The sequence below is a fragment of the Ptiloglossa arizonensis genome, chromosome 9 (assembly GCF_051014685.1).
Source record: "Ptiloglossa arizonensis isolate GNS036 chromosome 9, iyPtiAriz1_principal, whole genome shotgun sequence".
In the NCBI taxonomy this organism is placed as follows: Eukaryota; Metazoa; Arthropoda; class Insecta; order Hymenoptera; family Colletidae; genus Ptiloglossa; species Ptiloglossa arizonensis.
This window is the reverse complement of record NC_135056.1, coordinates 2,751,840-2,773,962: the sequence shown is the minus strand read 5'-3', so window position 1 is coordinate 2,773,962 and position 22,123 is coordinate 2,751,840. Positions and strand designations below refer to the sequence as shown.

General features: G+C 36.6%; 1 protein-coding gene across 3 annotated transcripts in view; it reads right to left on the bottom strand.

Annotated features, from left to right (window-relative positions):
* The window catches only part of Lcch3 (Ligand-gated chloride channel homolog 3), a 68,289-nt gene that overhangs the window by 25,465 nt on the left and 20,701 nt on the right, over positions 1 to 22,123 (bottom strand). For all 3 annotated transcript variants that reach the window (XM_076320025.1, XM_076320023.1, XM_076320024.1), the window contains one exon: positions 314 to 471. In XM_076320025.1, coding sequence (XP_076176140.1) covers positions 314 to 471 — 158 coding nt within the window. The remainder of the gene's footprint in view (positions 1 to 313; positions 472 to 22,123) is intronic.

Here is a 22,123-nt window from a genome sequence, read left to right as displayed (position 1 = left end):
AGTTGTTGAATTTCTAGAACGAAGATTTCTCTTGATTTTTATCTCGATAATTTAGCATTGAGAAATTTGATAACGGACTTTTATGTGAAATTTTGAAGCAAAAACTTGATAATAGCGATGATACAAGAGAATTCATTTGCTCGATGTTAATTTTAATACAATTTCTTGTTTTATTCAAATCGAAAGAGTTCCTGAAATCTGATCTATTATTTTGTTAGAGATGCTTGATAAGACACTCCGAGAAAGAAGGAAATACAATAGAAGAGGGTCAATGGAAAGGAACGGAGCCTACAAAAGGTAATATCGATCGTACAGCTTTCAATCTCTACGGTGCAGTTCTGCGAATCGAGCGGATAGTAGTGCAGATCCATCATGCAGGCCAGGGTCGTCGTAAATCTCATGCCATAAGTGACAGATCCGTCTCCGGACAACCGGACGAGTTTATTACGCTCAGTCACGTCGTGCAAGAAACTGCGAACAAACCGAAAACCAACATTTTCTTTCTCAACCACATCCTACCTTCTACTTTTATACCTTTCCCAATTAGTAGAAATTTTGAAAACGTACAACGAGTAACAAAAAGTTTCAGATGGTGGAATACGTTTGGGTCAATTGTTTTATAATTCAATCATTTACACACGAAACGAATCCATTCTTGTTTCTTGTGACGAACTATTATTATTCAATATGTATTCAGTGTACGTATTTATTCATTTTGCTTTCTGTACATTTATAACAAGTACTAAATCTATTTAACTAATTTTTAAATATCACATTATATAGTCGGTCCCTGACTCAAGTAATTTCTTTTTATACAATTGTAAGTATACTTTTTCTATAAATTTAAAATCATGGTAGAAGAAGGGAACAGTAAGTATAAGATTTTATTTCAATTCTCTTAACAGTTTTTATAAACGTATTTTTATGATAAAGAAGTCTTGACACAGCGTTCTAAATACATAAAAATTTCTACAATATAATTAAGGTACGTATTTCTTCATTTTGTATTTTCATTTATATTTATATATTTCATCATTGCCACTACTATCATGTTTATTTAGTATAAGCAATCCTTGTCACACGTGGCATTGAATTTTATCCATAAAGAGAAAAAGAGAAATTTTTATATCGATCATTATATTTTCACAAGTGTGTTATTATCAGATTGGTCATATTTTTTTAGCGATAATAAGTCTAAATACGACCTTTTTCGAAATATTTTTCATTATACATCGTAAATTGAAAGTTTTTCAGAAATAATACAAATAACGTTTAATTAAAAATAGTCCAAGGAAGGTTGTGTATGAGCTCATTTGCATTGAAAAAACTTTACCGATCCATTGGTAATACTTTCGTAAAGATGTAGTGAACAATATAAAAAGTTTTATTTCGTACTTCTACTCGTCAGTCGACATGAACGTGATTGGACTGCAGTCCGAGGTAAAAGAAACTCGATTGCTGAAATGAAAACTCGAACTTTCCTGATAACTGAAATACTGCAAACAAACAATGCTATTCGGTTATCCGAAATACCATTCCAGCTACTTCTTCACTATCTCCAAATAAGGTTTTTAACTTGTATGGCATATAAATATTTCTCTTCTCGTTTTGCAGTTATTATAGTATTCCCTATCAGGTTGCCACAAAGTTATACTCACCACTTCTCATAATATATCATTGAATTTTACTGTATCTCCCTCTCATTTTCAATATATATATATATATAGAGACTTAAATAACTGGGAGAAATAACACCGATCAAATATTATCTTCCATTTAGGTTGTTTCAGGTTGGTCTCAAACTTGTGACAAGCTAACTTTTTGTAATTTTGATATATTATAAATATGGTAACAATATTTTATTAGATCTTTTCGAGTTACATAGAACTCGACTTACATAAAGAGTTCTAAAAAGTATATACAGAAATTCCCGCTTTCAAATATCATCATTTAGGCAACTAGTTTACTTGAAAACATGAAAAGTAACAATTTTTATTTCACTGAATCTCAGTCTCATATGTATTGTCTAACAAAAAAAAAATGAATGGGATACACGAAGAGCGAACAGAATAGAGCAACAACAAGTGAGTGTCACATTACACGCATTGAATTATTGCATTATAAAAACAATTCGTGTAGTAATAACTAATAATGAAAAACAAAAATTTTTGTAGTCTACACTGTATTTTTGTAAAAGAATCATCAACGAATTTGTAGAACTTTCTCTAATGAAAATAAGTTCAAAAAACCACTTTATTCAAAGATGCACATATTTTTGGAATTCAGAATTGATTTAAACATAATTATGAATAATCCAAATAAAGTCATGTTTAGACTCATTTGAGAGAGAATCTAAAGAGAATACATATGAAAATATAATAATAAAATGTACAGTGTGCTGGATTCCATTACTTAAATTTGTTGTAAATATTATCTCTTGAAAATAGAAATTACTGTATTTGTTACGTAAATCGAGGACTAACTGCAATTAACCTTGAATGCAATGATACTGGATTATTATCTAAATAGGATTATTTGTTTCTTAACAATTCGGATTTGCACATGTCTAATTTTTTTTCAATACTTTTGTAAATTCTTCTCTGAAATGTATAAATCTCATCTTGATTTTGTAATCTACATAAAGCTATTGATTATGGAAAAGGGTATAACATTTTTGGAAACTCGTGCAGTAGAAATTGTTAAAGTATTTGTACTTTATTTCAGAGGCATTATCTTAATAGAATTTGAAGCGATACGAATCCTCTTTCTATATTATCAAAAAAATTTTTACAGACGAATAAAAACTTATGAGTGAAATAAAATTGATTATGCTATTAAATATTCAAATTACATACACCTTTTATGCACACTGTATCCAGTCATTTCATTCATCTTCAAATTTTATGTTCAAGTAAATTATATTTAAGAACGTGTACACATATACAAAAAGTATTAAACTTTCACAATATGGCCACTTTCTTGTACAACTTTTTCCCGTTAGTAAAAATTAGTTAGTTTATTTTTTGTCGATATTTTTGTTTTTTAGAAAGATGTTTCATCTTGAAAATAAATGTTACCATAGAGTTTGTTAATATTCACAACAGTCTGAATGTCATGTTCTCTGTATTAAATTCGACAAACAGATTCTGCATAATATAAATTTTGTTATATTAATTATTAACTAAAAATTATCTTGTTCAAACAGATTTCAATAACTATTATATTTAATAGATGAATATAAAGAGCTGATAAACATCAATATATCTTAAGTTGACGAGATTACGTTTTTGTACGCATTATAATATATTGTGATAATTATTCATATTAAGAAATACAGAAAAACTTATAAAATTATGCGATACAAATCATCGTTTTTAAATACTGTCTGAATAGTTTTTAAAACAATAATTTATTAAATACGTTTAAGAACTTGTTATAAGAAACAAGAATTTATTTATTTCATACATAACTAGTTGAATTATAAAATTATGGGTCCGAACAAATTCTAGTATTCGAATATTTTTGTCGCTCACTGTATCAAAAACAGTTATAATACAGGAATCGGTGATTCAAAGATCCTAATTTCATGATTTATATTAGTAGTGTTCTAATTAGAATAAAATAAAACTAAATTTCTCTTATACGAATATTTTACCAATTTGAAGACAAATTAAGAGGAATCAAAAAAATAACTCCGAAATGTTGATAATGTTATCAAAATACTGAACGATGGTAAAAGAATGTATTGTTTATTCATAGTGGATTATTAGAACATGTCTGCGTAGAAGAAAAATAAGAATCCTAGGAAAGAAAATTAAAAATGTAAAACTGACAAGAAGGGATCAAGTAGGAAAGGAAGATAAGGAGGACGAAGATAACGAAGATATAAGGAAATATGATGAACAATATAATGTAGAAAAAGACAGAAGAAAGAATACAAAAAATAAATAATAAGTATGTAGATATACATGGGAGACGTAAACATGAACAAGTAAGGGTACGAAGAGCAAGGTGGAAAGAGCAATGATAATCATGAGGCTGCGAGTACGAAGTAAAAGAGATAGATCGTATAGACGAAGAACGAGGATGGGGATGGGGAGGGTGGTGTTGAGATTCCTGTGTGTGTCTGGCACGGTGTTTATTTGTGTGAGCGAGAGAAACCGTAAATATTAAGGGAATGTGCAGCTGCTTCCGAAATTACTAATTTGTTACCTATTCCGCTTGAAAGGTTATATTACTCAGTACTGTAACGATTACTAACTTCAAGAATTTCAGCTTTGACTGGACATCGCCAATAAACAAGAAATTTATGACTAAAAAGATCATCTGCCAGAAGCCCTCTGGCAGTTGAACAATAAGATGGGACGGCCAAATGGAATGCAAATGATCATCCAGGACATCGGCCAGCTGCACGCAGGTAACGTGACACAATTGCGACCCACACGGGCTTAATGCTAGTGGTAGTTGTAAATACTCCAGGAGAATCTCAGAATTTTCCAGAAGACGATCACTGTTTTCCTCGGAGGTGCGACTAGTCAGTGCAACCAGCCTTCAGATTCGACGCTAGAGAACAAGCTCAATTGAGGAGAAACATGGACGAACTCCCACGCACGCGTTATCCTCGTATTAACATACCGTGAACTATGTTTTCTTGTATACTTTACTTCATACATAGACTGCATCATTTATAAATATTCATTCACATCGTTTAAGAAAATAGTAACTATAATACAGTGTCTCCAATCATATACACACCGAGACACAACATTGGTCTTTCGAACCGGATTCGAAAATAAGAAAGTGAGTGATGTGAACTTAATAAAAACTGAGCTGTGATAATTCAACGAACTTTGAATTGTTAAAACAAGAGACTTTGACAGTGATCAAGAACTTCGATGATCGGTGCAATATTGAAGCAGCGATCTCAACGCTGTATCATTTATAATTGACTTTTGGACCTTTCGAAATTCAACTTTGTGCTAGTTTAGACTTCGCATAATGAGGCTATATTAAGCTTGAACCTCTCACTGAACTAGAGCATGATCCGTACGCAACACATTCACTAAAGAAATTTGCGTAATACATACGGAGTGCATCAATCGAATAATTTATTGAAGGATGTAAGGACGTGTTAACAAAGCGGGTGGCAACTCAACTGCATCAACTCACATCAATTTTTCAACGCAAACAGTGAATTCTTATTTATTCCCATCCTTTCAAATATATTTAATCTGTGCTAAATACAGTGTAAAGTGGATAACTTAAAAAAAAGTAAATATAATAAATGCATTTAATGGGGATTCCGATATCGAGGGAATTCGAATACATTTAGAGAAGACTGAACCTTTATACGATAAATTTAATGAAATACAAACAGAAAATGAAGCGTTAATCTATGATAACCAGGAGAAAATCACGAAGGAGGAACTAGAACATGAACAATTTGATGAAATCTAAATTCGTAAGATTACAACGTAGAAACGATTGATAGCTCAGCAACTGAATCATCTAACACTTGAGGTGGAAGTTAATATTTCTAAAATTAAGCTTCCGACGTTCGTTCGAGCTTTCGGAGAATGGCTAAAATTCCGCAACACCTTTCGTTAATACATGAAAATTCAACATTTACTAACATACAAAAATGTTATTATTTGCAATCGACACTAACGGGCGATGCAGTACGCGTCACAGAAACATTTGACTTTTCAGAAGCTAAGTACGAGTATCGCGGATATCCCTTCCGCCGCAATGGCGTCTATGAGGTATATTGAGCAGGTGTCGGTGCGATGGCAGCGACCCGGCAAGGTATAGCAAAGGGCAAGGCACGAAAAAAAAGCCTAAGCCCCGCCTAGGACACTCTATGTTGGCAGCGATCACGTTAACCATCCCTGAGGCGGATGTAGTGTTGTACAGTAACGCGATGACGACGGCCAGGACGAGCACTGAGGCTCCGTCGGCGTGAGTGTAGCCCCGGTTGCAAGCACTACGACGGAGGAGTTTGTAGCGACAACGATGGTGCAAGCACAGAAAGTACACTCGGAGGAGGCGGAGAAGCCAGCAATGGCTCCCTGGTTCCTCTTCCAGGCCAACCTTGACCACTACTGCGCGACACACGACTTAATGTGCCAAGTCTTCGCTATGAGTGGGAGGTTGATCTGACAGTCGTCGCCGAGGCCTACCGCAATCCTGACCGCGTCGATACTGGATGAGGGACACGGGCGGCTTAGTGGCCATTATATGGAAGAGTGACGATGGCTCTCCTTCGTGCTCCTTGCTGGAGCGTGGTGTGGGATTCATTACCATCGAGTGGTGGAATTTGTCGTGGTGGGATGCTACGTATCGCTTAGCTGTGACCTCGTTGTCTTCGAGCATTTGCGACGCGACGATGCCTCGTGTTGGGTGAGAATATGCTCGCCGGACGGTGTACTGGTGGCCGGTCGAAATCGGTCCCGACGCCAGTACACCCGTACGTACCGTCGCCTTGGTGATAGCGCGCGAGCAAAAATGGCATACTTGCATGAGGGTCCGCCGAACTAGGGCTCGAGCGAACTATTGAGGAGCTGGCCATAGCCATCTGAAGGCTCGAAGCGAAAAACACCGCCCTGGGTCCTGACGATGTGCCCGCCCGAGTCTGGGTCTTGGCTCAGGACATCCTTCGTGACGGCCTCCGACAGTTGTTTGATCTGGAGGACGGGTGATTCCTTTTCATTTCGAAAAGTGGCCCGAATGGTCCTCCTCTGGACGGAAGACAGGCCCGCCGACTCTCCGTCCGCGTACCGGCTTATTTGTCTCCTCAACGATGCGGACAGGTTGTTGGAAAGGGGTACTGGCGGCTTCGACCATCTTCCAAGTACGGTTACGACACGTACGACACGGTACGACACCGTTTTGCGGGCCAAAGATCTCGTGTTCTAAGGACGACACGTTGGTGCTGGCCGTCGGGGAGAATTAGAGCACATCATCAACTGAATCAAAGGAATAGGTTGCCAGGAGATGCTGACGATCTATGCATCTCGAGGAGAGCCGCCGTCCCCTCTGATCTGGGTGGTTGAGACCATTGTCGAAGTGAAGTCCCAGATGAAGTATCTGGGGCTGATCCTCGACAGCCACTGGTGGTTTGAGGGACATTTCCGGTCCCTGGACGCGGTTGGAGAGAATAGTCGGCTCTCTGAGCCGACTCCTCCCCAACCTGCGAGGCTCGAGCGATCGGGTTCGCCGCCTCTAAACGAGCATGATCCATTCGGTGGCTCTATATGGGTCCCCAGTATGGGCGGACGACCTAGCCACTTCCCAGTACAACCCTCAAACACCAGGCCCGGAAGTCTATCCAGTAGACTATCGGGCTAGAGGCTACGGCTCGCTCATCTACCGTATGGTGCAGGTGCGGAATTTATCACCATCAAGTGGGGGAGTCGCCGTGATGGGGTGCTCGGCTCGGGCGTACCATCGCGAGCATTTGCGACGCGATGATGCCTCCTGTCGGTACGGGATTTCATCGTCGGGTTGTATACTGTTGGTAGATGCTACGATTCCCTTACCTACGGTATGGTGCAGGTGATGCCCGAGCATGGATGCTTCGGGCGGTACCTGCCCCGTATAGACAAGAAGGCGACGGCGCGCTACTGACCCTGTCTAGCGGACCAGGACACTGTGCAGGATACCCTGGAAGTGTGCCGAGCCTGGACGGGTGAGCGCCGTGTCCTGGTCGGTGCGATTGGGGCAGATATCTCACTACCGGGCGTGGTAAGAGCCATATTCGACAGCGAGAGAAAGTGCAAGGCCGTGGCCTCCTTCTGCGAAACCATAATTTCGCGGAAGAAAGGTGCTAGCCGGAGGCGGGAACGAGTCAGGGAGGGCAATGTTAGGCCTCTCTAAACGTGGTGGGCGGGGTCACACGTGGTGGGCGGCGTCATGTGCCTCTGCCTCTACTTCACCGGGAGGTAGATAACCTCGCCATAAGAGGAAGACGATCTCGGGGGGAGGGGCTAACGCTCCACCCCAACGGCGGACATAAGATAAACGCCACACCGTTGGGCCCAGCTATGAGGGCCGTGGGCGGTCGTGAAATTGGAGCTCATAACAACCCCTCGTGCGGTCCCTTACGGAAAATGGGGGCGGGGCAGTGTGACCTTGCCGGGTGTTTAGGTGCTGAGGCAAGGGTGGGGACATTTTTCGCTCCCTCCTCCAACGGGAGTGTAAGAGGATGCGACGACCGCGCTGCGCGGCGGGAGGCACCAGAAGCTTTGATGTTTTTAGTTCGTGGTAGGTTTTATTGCGTAGGTCCTGCATCCGGTATTTTCGGGTGCGGGGAATCCCACACTCCCGCCGGCCCTACCCTAAAGGGCTAGTGGAATCTTTCGGAAATTTCTTCATGTAAAAGAAAAACAGTTATGCGTTGGCGTGGAATAAACTGCAAGCGCGATACGAGAATTCGAATGCATTGATTTAGTATCATGTTCAGAACTATTTGAAATATCCACGCTTACTCGGAATTCCTATTTAGAATTAAGTCAACTTATTGGCATTGTAAGTAACCACCTCTTGCCTCTGCAAGGCTTGGAAGAAAATATATAATTCGTTAACTGAGATTCGATGATAATCTACTTACTGGGTTCTAAATTAAATGCATCAGCGAGACGTGAAGGGAAAAAACACTGGTTCATTTATTCCCTAAGTCAACGTTAGAGGCAAGATGAAATGCTTGGAAAAACGCTGGAAAAAAAAAGAAGCAGAATGAGAAAATTATAAACAAAGCGCGTGAGATAAAAAAACAAGAGTCAAGTACGGAAATTAATAAATGGAAAAAAAATAGTGGAAATCAGTCGAAGAAAAAATTACAGATGAAGAATAAACCAATTATTTTAGACTGATGTTAGAGAGTTGGAGATAAATGTAAATATAATTGAGATTAGCTTGAGACGAAGAAAGAGATAGACTCTGTGAGTGGATCAGATACTGAGTGAAATGCAAAAGGGAAAAATGGAAAACTGAGCACGAAGTTTATGCAACCGAGTACACATATAATGTGAATCAAGAATAGCCGCAAATATGGGAAAAAGGTATGCTGGCTTCGATAGTGAAAAATAAAAGTATCGAAATATAACATTTAATATAATTTGATAAAAAATTTGTTTTGAAAATATGCGAAAAGAATAGTGCTTGGAAATGGCCACTTTTTATATTCGTTGTAATGTAACGTACATCTAAACATCCTAAAAAATCAGGAAACAATAGTTATTTAATCGACGTGTAATAAAAAAGTTAAAAATACACTTAAAATTTGAATACCAAAACAAATACACGTCGCCTAAAGAATCCATCGTCAATTTTGTTATACGGCGGTTTGTTTCCAAAGTAACATAATTAATTACGTAGTGATTGGGAAAATCTCAAGACTCTCTAATAAAGTAAACAAATCGTAAAACTGTTGCTATAAGGGAGCAATTTCGTTTGCTTACAAAGAAACACATTAAATTGGTGCCAAAATTGTATCAATTTTTTTATACAACTCGAAAGCATAGGTAACAAGGATCACAGAAACGTAAATTAAAAATGCGTTAGAAGTAAACAAAATATATATTTATTTATTCGTGAGCTCACGTAATTGATTGTAAAAATAAACAATTAGCTCCGCTGTAGTAATAACACGGCAAGCATTTAATTGCAGAAACAATAATAGAATTGAGTACAAAATCTCAATAAACATACATCATTGTTCCACAGCGAAAGAGGAAAATAAAATAAAAATGATAGAGGAAAGAAATATTAAAGTTCGAAAAAATCTCATATAAGTAATGAGTAATTATGCATTACATTTGTGATAACTTTTTCGATTAAAAAAAATGAGAACGTGTCTAAAACAAAAATCATTTTTAGAGTAACTGCAACGTACCATTGGGCAAGATTTAGAATTGCGTTTAATTTATATCTTTAATAGATACGGCCAAATTACATAAATTTATTCAATTCCAGCAGTTAGATTTCCGTTATACAAAACCTAGCCCAGTCCGTCGTTTTTTTAAACATTCCGGAACGTTCAACAGCTCACGGTCGCTTCTTATATCAAAGACACCTTTAAGAAGGGTTTTTGCCTTACCGTTTACATGGATTATAACGTCGGCAAAATATGCTATGTAAGCCTCCACGGGATCCTCGAATCTTTCCCACCTCATATCCAACGTGAATATATAAAATGATGCTCATTAATTCAAACAGAACCTTTTTCTTGATGGTCAAGTGCCCATAGAGAAGGTATTACTTTCCTTTACCTCTTATACTTCTAAGTCTAGCCTAACTGTTTACGGACATTAGAGTGAGTTGGTTTATTTCAATAAAAGTAGCTTATTATAACTCATTATGCATTTATTATAACGCATTACTGTAAAAATTCGGTTCTCAAACATTTTTACGAATTTAAACGTTGTGCGTTGGTGCATCGGAGTTTAAATTTGTAACGTCACAATTTAATCCCGTGACAGGATCCATAAGGGTTTCTTTTTCCAGAAAGTTCGATCACAGCAATCAGTTGAGCCAACGAACGTTCTAAAATCTTTATAATCCGTCTAAAACCAAAATTCTTGCGTTTCACGAATTACATATACAAACACACAATTTTACATGCATAGCCAACACAAACACCGAGATGAGTCATTATCTGCGACGGTTGAGAAATTCGATCTTATCCCAAAGCGTTTGCATCTAGCAAACTAGCTGAGAAGCTGCGTTTTGCTGATCAGCGTGATCTGCACTATCCGAAGAATCGGTTGTATCAAACCTCGTCATCTGAGTTTTAAATAAACTGATTAAATTGGACTCCACTCTTTTCTCATCACTTCCAAGCACCAACGTAGAGTTAGCGGGAATTCGAGCCCCTCAATCTCGAATAAAGATGAACAGACGCTTGTTCCATCCATTCTCCCCACTTTTTAGGTTCTTAACGATCGGACTGCATAGTAGTAGTATTTCCAGATATCAGAGGATAATTTAGAAATTTTAAAAATACAGAAAGTTATAAATATCTTTAATACAGAGATTCGGATAGAACGATATCAAACTTTGTTTTAATTTGTAACATGATTATTACATAATATTAAACATTATTAAACAATGAAAATTAATTTTCTTATTTAGAAAATTTTCAATATAAGACCGACCACGGTGCGAAACGACATGGCCGTAAAGAAATTTAAAGAAGGAAAGCAGATACACTTCTATTTCTCGACTTTAAATAAACAATGATTCCTTGCAACTTGAAATGCTCGAAGGAACAGATCAAAACAATAGAACATAACAGTAGTTAATATTGTGAGTTTATGTCTACGCCAATGTCATTCACTGTTGTTGTATCTCACTCTGTTGCATTTTGTTTCGTTTGCTTTCTTTGTGACGTGATGAGCAAAAGACGTGTTCGACTTAACCAATAATGACCAAGAATCTGAAAAGTGGAAGGAGCTAGGTGGAGCGGACGACCGATTCTCCTTAGTTATCATTTTTGTATGCTTCTATTTTATTATTCTGTTTCTTTTAATACACCTACATCTCAAACTCTATTCACCTTCATTTTAGAACCATCCCTACAAAATTTGGGGGCTCACTCGGGGTTGTTATAACCATAAATGAATAACGCAGTAGATGTACGTAAATGTGTAGTGCCGCGTAGAGATAAATATGTATGTTGATTGTAACTGTGATGCCATTAAATGCAAAAGATCTTGACAAGGTGTCATTGGTAAAACTTAAAGAAAAACTCAAATCGTTTAGTCCGTGTGTGTGCTAGGAAAGAAATTGAACTTGTAGTCCGATTAATAGACACCATGGTACGATATCCTAAAGATATGATATACAGCTTGAAGTGATTTCATTTCTGCTATGTAGTTCTTCGCAGCTGTTTCCCAGAGTTTTATTCCGTATGTCCAAATAGGTTTAATTATTGTTTTGTATACTTTTAATTTATTACTTAAGCTCAACTTGGATTTACGACTAGTTAACCGGTACATATTTCGTCTTTTTAGTCGAATACGCTCTATTATTACTTTTATGTGGTTTTTCCATGTAAGTTTAGAATCTATGCGTAGACCAAGATGTTTGACACAGTTTGTTTGAGGAATCATTGTTTCTCATTTGTTGTTTAAATACTACGTGGTTAAATTTACTAGAATTTATCGTGATTCTCTTTTCGAGCAACCATTCTTCTATTTTTGATAGATGTTCTTGGAGCAGATTGAAATATTGCGACAAATGCAGCGTTTGCCAATGCAATTACCGCAACCAGTGTTGTCGGTGTCAATGAATGCCAAGAAATCCAAATAAAAATGAGTATGTATTACAGCGATTATCGATTTGTTAAATTACTTCGATGAAACGATTTAACTCTTTGAGGCATAATTGCTGAATATGTGATACAAAATAACTAAAACTAAAAAACAGATTAATTAGATATCTAATTATGAGGTGGAATATTAACAGTCTTACCATGTAATTTGTATGGAGTTATTTTAATTTTTCATGGTGAGTTGACAAATATTCCACCATGCATATTAGGATATTAAAAAGGCGGGACATTTTTAACTCACTATGCCCTAAACAGTTAAAGGAAGAACTCTCGAATAGTTTTATTCGAAATACAACTTTATTAATATGTCGATCGACGAATTGTTCAGAGAACTTCGTGCTATGTTTTGCCGCCAGCCAAAAGACAATAAGGAGGAAACAGTTCGAAAACCGAATCTGGAGAAAGGACGAGGCAATCGGCGATTACTTTTACGAGAAAGTAATATTGGCTAATAACGTGCCGATAGAAGAGAATAACGAATTAATAGATTCGGTTCATTTTAGGAATTCCTGATCCTGTTCTTCGAGACCAAGTCTACATCCAAAGGTTTAACACGAAAACAGACCTGCTAGAAGCATTCGAGAAGATACCATGGGGGAGCAGTAACAACTTTTCAGAGAAGAAAATCACAACGAATGGCAACAAACAATACTACTATTTCCCAGGTTAGTAGTATGCCGAGGAGATGTCACAGTTGCGGAGCGAAAAATTATTTGACGGTTGATTATCTCACGAAGGAAAAAGGCACAAAGTGCTTCGAATGTAGAGACTATGGGCATATCTCCATGAATTGCCAGAAGAATGCAAGCGGATGAACCGTATAGTTTTGAGTTCACTTACAACCACGTATGCAGGCGAGCAGCTTTGGGACGACGATGTTAGACGAGTCCAAAGTGTGACTAACTGCTCGATTAGTCGAACCAACCGAAAATTGTCGACTCAACTGTGGTTCGGTTATCAACCGCGTGATATGACGGATGTTAAATCGTTAGAGGTACTTTGAATGAAATAAATTTGCAGGCATCCTAGGACGAGGCAAAAAGTGTCATTAAGGTGGAACAACAGCATCAAAAGAAGAGGTTTGTCACGCGGAGATATAAGCCTTCGAAATACAATATGGGTGACGTAATGGTCACAAGCAGCCCGACGGCGACGAGTGATCAATTTCAGGGTCTGAATTGTATTCCATTAATGTAGTCAGTCTTACACTGGAAAGAAAGTCTGTGCAGAGGCTAGGAGATCAATCAAAGTCGGGTACTACTAGGTTCAAGTAAATGGTCACCTCTTCGACTGGTATGTACAGCTTGGCAAGGTTGGATACCAAGAGTGTTGTTTTCTTTCTACTTCGGATCGCTAGACAAGTGATCTGAGTTATTGATCCCGGACGAGTCCCCCAATAATTGTTGTACTCGTGCGGTGTATTGATGTATATTTAAAAATATTATAAGTAACAGTGTTATTAGTATTAGACGTGGTGTTGGTGATTAGTTTCGCTTTCCACTAAGGTAGATCGACCGCGTATTAAAGCTTATTGTCTTGATGCCCTCGGCACGCGTCTTTATCGTCTTTGTCACTTATGTCTTTTACTGATCTTTCATCTTAGTGCGTCTTTCTAACTATCTCGTCTTATTGCGTATTTTTACTCATACCGTCCGCGACACACTCTCCTGACATACTCTCGGCGTCATACTGTGTGTCATAACGTCTTATACTGTCTGTGACGGACGTACTGTGGACGTACCGTGGACGTACCGTGGACGTACCGTGGACGTACCGTGGACGTACCGTGGACGTACCGTGGACGTACCGTGGACGTACCGTGGACGTACCGTGGACGTACCGTGGACGTACCGTGGACGTACCGTGGACGTACCGTGGACGTACCGTGGACGTACCGTGGACGTACCGTGGACGTACCGTGGACGTACCGTGGACGTACCGTGGACGTACCGTGGACGTACCGTGGACGTACCGTGGACGTACCGTGGACGTACCGTGGACGTACCGTGGACGTACCGTGGACGTACCGTGGACGTACCGTGGACGTACCGTGGACGTACCGTGGACGTACCGTGGACGTACCGTGGACGTACCGTGGACGTACCGTGGACGTACTGTGGACGTACTGTGGACGTACTGTACTGTCCCAAACGTTCCTCTCGCACTCTATATAGGCACGCACATTCATTCTCTTTCATTCTAGTCCTCAGTCTCTCTCACTTCAGACATTTGGTCACGTTCGGTCATCCTAATCGTTCGTCTTTTCCAAACACTCTTCACTTTCTCCGAAAGAACATGTATTCCCTTTCGTCTTCATGCATTCCCACGCTCGCTCGTCTCGCAAGACCCCCTGTAAAGGGATACTCGTGCCTTCCACGAAACCTAGCGAACAGATCGACGCCAAGTGTTTATCCTAACCCAGGTCTGTCCGCACGCGCTATCTCGTTAGGCCTGTGCCCGAAGCAGGCCCAAGCGGACACGGAAAATCCGATACCACAAGAGATTGTAGTAAAAGGGTACAGTGATTGGTATAGTGATTGTGGTACAGTTGTTCTATCGACTTGTTCCATTTATGAAATATGATTAGTATCGATTATAGTGTAATTATTTTGAGTATCTAGGCTGGTGGTTGTTCGAAACTCGTGTCATGATAATGTCTCGTAACTGATCACTTCGAGATGATTATTACTGGAATTGAACAAGCACCCTTGGATTACGAATAATAGCACTAAATCAAGTATTCATTAATCATGTTACAGGAGATATTATAACACGCGTCAAGGGTAACAGTTACATCAGTACTTACCGGGGAAGCTTACCCGGACACGAGGGTGAAGTGACGAGATCATTCACAGAGAAACCATCGAAACTTTGACTTGTTCGTTATTAGCGTATAACTAATGTATCTTATATATCTTAGCGATTTCTTTTAATTCTCTACAGTACTGTATAATAAACGAATTAATTTAATCGTTTATAGAAACAAATTAAATGTCACTAAAAATTGTTAGTAAATGTATCTAGGAAGCAAAACCGTTGGACATAATCGATGGTTGGAACCAGTGTGGTAAAATTTCATTCCCTAAATCACTGACTGGGAGGAATGAGAGAAGATAGTCGGTGGAGACCGTCTCACTCCTTCACGCATCGTGCGTTAAAGGCATTAGAGTTATCTTTTTGTTAGTTGAATGGGCAAAAGATTCTCAAGTAATTGCACCAAGTAAAACCGGCAGGTAACAATGGTTTTCGTTAGATACCTATAAAATGCTTTACCGCAATTTCACTATTGTTGATTTTCATCTTATTTTTGATCGTAGAATCATCGACTACAATATTGACTACTTATAGATGAATACCCTACATGTATATAATATGGCCCTTTCTTCAAAGGAGTATTGAAAGATTTATATACAAGTAGACGAAAAGGAATATATAGTAAACAGATAGATGGACAATATTGTTACTAATATTATTTGAAACATCGGAAGAGCCACGCGCATACAGTTTCACATCAACGCTATCCAAGCTAGGTCTCATGAGCCCTCTAGAGTTTCCCTACAGTCGCCTAAACTTGGCATTAACACATACATATGTCGTATGTAACATCTGTGAGTTTCCTTACGACGAAGATGTTTCTTTGTCTAATTACCTCTTTAGCGTCATACAGTTTTTCTAACAATGTAGGTAAGCCGTGTAAGAATGGAACAGTTCTAATGCATGTGAGAGCCAATACGTTGATTGGAATTGTTTTACATGTCAATTTTTAAAGGAGTATTTTATTGTGAACCCTTGAAAAAGTTAATCTTTTTAAAATTTATGTTTCTTGAAGAATATGCTCTCGAGAATGTACGTATAAGAGCTTATATTCAAATTCCAGAAAATAGTAAAATTATAGCTGTTTAAAGCACATAACCGTCAGCGTCATTGTTACTGCAAGTATGTTTGTCCTACGCTTTGCTCGACCCTTGTTTCTGAAAGATTCACGGTTAAGTGGTTAAATCCATGGATTTTTCCATTCCATGAAAGGACACCTAACCTTCCAGAAAATCAGCGTAACATTCAATATTCAATAAATTGTGCTATACGCTTCATCGTGTAAGTAAAAGTGTAAATTTTAGTTCGAAATGTGAAAATTATATTAGGTCTTATAGATAAATGAGGGAAGCATAATAGCTCACGCCCATCTTGAAAGACGGAAGAAGAGAAAATTCAAAGGCCATCAATGTACTATACAACCAAGAAGGGAACAAATTTTACGAGTACATCGACAGAAAAACTTCAGAATCATCAATTTCAAAATTTCGGAAAGAAAGAGTGTGTTGTAGAAAAAAGAATGGATTGAAAATTGTGAAATACCAAATACTATAAGCAAATAAGAGTATTGGGGGTAATGGTTCCGGAAAATTAACAAACAAAGTCATCTATGATTTGACAATATACTTCGATTTGGCAATTTGAAGACATTCGAATTCTCTCGGAAATGTGAGGGACGCTGTGTGGACTAGTTTTTACCGCAAAAATTCCACGAATAAATATCCTCAACATACGTACTCATCATCAAACTGGTGCAAGTGATAAAATGCAGAGACAGACAATACACTCGATACATTCATCGTTTAGTGAGCGAATTTTGAAAGTTACCAAACCTATTTATGAAGAAATTTATTCGAAAGATATTTAAGAACAAAAACACAAAATAATAATGAATCACTAAGTTCGCTCGTTTGAACTTTTGCTCCGAAAGATATTCAGTCGGATATCAAGGATCGAAATAACTACGAATTTGGCTGTAAGTATTTTTAACGAAGGTTACGCAACAATTTTAAATGTTCTATCTTAGATGTCAATCAATATTGGACAACAAGCAAAAATTTACGCACATATTCGAGACAAACACAGAACTGATAGTTTTGAACGACGATCAACAGAAGCTGCCAAAAGAGTTTGGAATGGAAACCACAATGAACAAACTTACGCTAAAGGGGTTTTTTGAACAATAAGAAGGTCCTCTTTATGGTTCTGGTCTGATATATTATTCATAATTAGGAGTTTTATTATATAAAACACACGTTTTCATGATATCAAAACAAATAAGAGAGGAACGTAAAAAAAATCGATCAACGAACTTTAGAGAATCGCCATTCTTTTAATAATAGCCATTTTTCTTTTGTTTAACTTCCTGCAATAACTACACTTATACTAATCAGAAATATCATTTGTATTTCCAATTCAAATAAGTAAAAGATTCAAAATCACGAATACCATGAGATGACAAGTAAAAAAAATTATATTTACTACTCAAACATGTGTAAATATAACTTAAAACTTTTACTGGAAAATGTTTTATATTTTTTATATAAAAAATTCTAAAGAATGTTAGAAAATGCACTAGAATATCTCCTTAAGTTCCATGATGCACATTTTTCCGTTATTTTATCGAGATCACATTTTAGACAAATTATGTTTTTTATGTACATGAAGCTATTCTGAGGTATGAGACTAAAAACATGTGCAAGAAAAATTTTGGTCATTTATAGCTAAGGCCCATCCTATTATACATATGCATATGTACACATAGATATGGTGGATCTATATGTAACACAAAAGACAGGTTTCGTGATAGAGTTATTACTCGTACAAAATGTAAAAATGTATGTTAATCAGTATGAAAAAAGACACATTGAAGAATTCTTTCTTCAAGCATTTGAATAGAGATCATTTTACGAAAATCACTGTGCAAAAGCACAGATATCTGTATTAAAATATTTAGGAACTGGAAATTCTTATTTATTGCTACACTTGAAACTATACGGTATACAAACATAATTTTTCACCGCGTTAGACCAGCCTCTAGTATTATATTTTTATATATATTAAGTCATCCCATAAGTAACGTTGTTTTTTGACGGTGACTTTCGGTGAAAAAAATTAATACTTACATTTATTTTCAATCATCGATATATTGACCATCAGTTTCGATGACTTTTTCCCATCTATCGGTCAACTTTCTTATTCCATTTTCGAAAAACTTCTGAGATTTTGAATTAAAATACTCATTTAATGCTGATTTTACATCCTCGCTATTGTTGAAATTTTTTCCATTTAAAAAATGTTGCATTAACCGGAATAGATAGTAATTGCTTGGGGCAAGATCCGGAGAGTATGGTGGGTGTGGCAGGAGCTCCCAATTGAAATTTTTTCTTTTTTCTATTCATCTTTGCGATTCACTAATGATGGTCGTTTTTCCACTAACGCTGCTCGAAGACGTTCAAATTGTTGGTTGTAAATCTCAGCTGTTACGGTCTGATTTTGCTTGAAAAGCTCTAAATGAATAATTCCTCTAATATCCCACCACACGCACAACAAAACTTTCCGGGGATGAAGCCCTGGTTTTGGGCACTGTAAAGATGATCGACCAGATGATAGCCATTGACGTTTTCGTTTGGGATTGCAGTATGAGACCCACTTTTCGTCACCAGTAACAATCTGATCGAGAAATGAACGATTATTTTGTCGATCTCGCAGGGAAGCACAAATGTTCATGCGCTGGATACGGTTAGAAATCGTCAGTTCATGCGGTACCCATTTTCCCAGTTTCGATACTTTTCCCAATTGTATTAAATGTCTATGGACAGTACTGCTGCTACTGCCTAATCTCTCAGCAATTTCATCGATAGTTAATCGTGGTTCTAACTCGATTAAAGCTTTCAATGCCTCAGGATTGAACGCTGCTGGTCGACCGGATCTCGGTTCATCGGAAAGGTAAAAATCACCTTTTCGAAATTTGGAAAACCATCTTTGACACTTTCTTAAATTTAAAGCATGTTCACGATACACTTCACAAATGTTTTTAACCGTATCCGTAATTGTACCACCTTTTTTAAATTCATATAGCATACAATGCCGCAAATGAAGTTCGCACACGCTCATTTTAACATTTTTTTTTCAAGTGAAAAATGTCGATCAAACTGCATCGAACTTTCTATAAACATTTTCTTCATCGAAGTTTCTATAAACACATCGCCGAGATGCGATTCAAGCGTTCATTTAAAGTACGATAAAAGACGACATTACTTATAGGATGACCTAATATATAGTGGTTCTTAATTTCAATTTTAATTTTACTTTTCAAAAAAGTATCTAAAATAATTTTCCATCATTGCGTACAGACGCATTTTAGTCGAACCAAATGCTAATTGATGTAACCTATAGTAACTGTTTTATGAGTTGTTTGTTTCACTAAACATTCCTCAGATTTTTTCAACTAATTATTTTCTGATTGATTGTGAGTACTTCAACCATAGTATGAAGAAGTCAAGGATGAAATAAATTAATTAGATAAGTTGTGCTCGCTACGGTAATACGATCTTTAAGTGTGTTTATTACAACTTTATCATCAGATGTCGATTAAATAGCTATTGTTTCTTAATTTTTTGAAATATTTAGGTGCGTATTGTACAAAAATTGTACTCTTCTGACGAGTCCTCGAAATGGCCATTTGCAAACATTATCCTTCCCGTATTCGATCCAGATTCCCTCAGTATAGCTATGTAGTCAACAGATCGTTTTCCACAAAAAAAATAACATTTCATATCTTCTGCTTAACAAGAGGATCACTTGAAAGTCCAATTGAGCTTCGGCTATGTTATTTGCTATTTGTTCTACTAACTATAAACGAACATAAGAAAAATGATGAATAGATAAGTGAAGACAAAAGTATGCGAGGAAATATGCGAGTGAGTAATATAAAGTGAGAGTTACAGTACAAAGGAGAAATGTACATATAAAAACAAATTGTGAAACACAAATTGTGAGTACCAGAAAATAATAAAGAAAATTATAAAAAATATTAAAATTATACTGTTTTATCGAGGTCTCTTTTACGAAATGCTTACGAACAATGTGTTTTCATGTTTATTTATAATCTTTATTGTGCGGTCTTTTTTGTAATATTTACGAACAATAAACTTTCGTCGTTACTTCACAAATTTTTGTATGGTTACGTCATATTGCATAATATATGGACTGATAGGTCGGTAACTGGTAGTACAAGTTGCAACATGATCACTTTACATGAGAATGAATCGAGAATATAAAATAATGTTTATCCATACGTGGATCTGTTTTTAAAAAAAAATGACATTCAATATTTATCGGGTACACTTGCACTGTGTAAAGTTGAGAAATTAGTTAGCTATCTAACTATTAATTAAACGGCATAGGTGCAAGAGAAGTAGCCTATTTACTGCGTCTAATTCTCACCAGAAATTCCCACTTTCAGGGAGACCTTCCTGTATTAACAAAGTATAATTCTGCACAAGTCAAGAAAAAAATAAAAAATCCGTCAACATAAACATGCAATCGACTGCAAACACTCAGACAAAAAGTTATAGGTAGAACAAAATAGATATTATGAATAAGTAAATTTATTAGACGTTGCGTTGAACACTTTAAAATGAAATATTGAAGATATAGATTTAGAAAATGATCAAGATAACAATTCAGCATCGAATTTATAGAGCGAGGAAATATGGAAATTATATTAATGTTAATATTTCTTTTTGACAATTTTTATTACGTAAAATTTATCAAAATTATATTATGAAATTTAAGGGAAATTTTTTATTTCTTTAACAGTTAATATATAAGTTGTTTTATGTATAAAGAACAAAAGGTTTAAACGTTAAACCTTAAACGAAGCATAAACAATTTGTCTGGTGAATACAAAGTGCCTACTGTGCGTTTTTAGTTTAACATATAGTATTTTATTAAGTCAAACTCTTTACTTCTTCTTACATACGACTACGTCAATACTCATTTTTGTCCTCTCGCTCGATTTCGATGTGTCTCATTTGTTTTCTTTGTTATATGGTAGACTTTTAGAAGTAATGGATTGAACCAATTATAATGATGCTTGTGTGTAAAGGTGTCGCCGTTACGCAACAACCAATGAAATTTCTTAGCAAACTTGTTTAAACTCTGCATATTACATATGTACATAACAGTCTCGATTCGACGAATATCACTCTACATTATTTGTATTTCCAATAGTACTAATTCTTGTCGATAACTGAGAATATAGAAGATCAGAACGTTTTTAAATAGTTTATTCAATTAGCTTATTTTTTTTTAAATAAATTATTATTGGCTTAGCAATTTTTAAAAATGATATCCAGTGTGTTGTTTGCATGATCACTTTGATGAACACTTTCGAATATAATGATTTATATTTGTAATTTGTCAAATAGTATAGTAGTTTTTGTTTCCTTTTACACAAATAAAAATCTAATGATAGATCTGGAGATTTCAATCAAGGTATTCGTCCGTAATAGCAAGACTGAAAATTTTCATTAAAACAATTTTTCATTTCAAAACTGAAATACGATAGTGTTCCTCTTACTGAAAAAAAAAAAACAAATTTTTAAGAAGTTTAAGAAAAATATGTTTTGTAGTAATTTGAGCAATATGTTGCGTAATAAATACAAGTATGTTATTGACATTGTATTATCCAAAAAGAAATACAGGTGCACACACTTTGATCTCCTACTAAGCCAAATCAATCGCTCACACTCCATCTTACTTGAATATTTGTAAAATAATATTACACATTCCATTTGACTTTACTTGTTGATAAAATTCTTAATAAAAATTGTGCGTTATTAATACGTTCATTTACTAATATTATACTTTGAGAAAAAAATCAGATTCTTCTGCTACAATTATCGTTTATGTTTTGCAGAACTCTACCACATTTCTTTCGTTTGGTTAAATCTGACTACTGTGTCAAAGAAC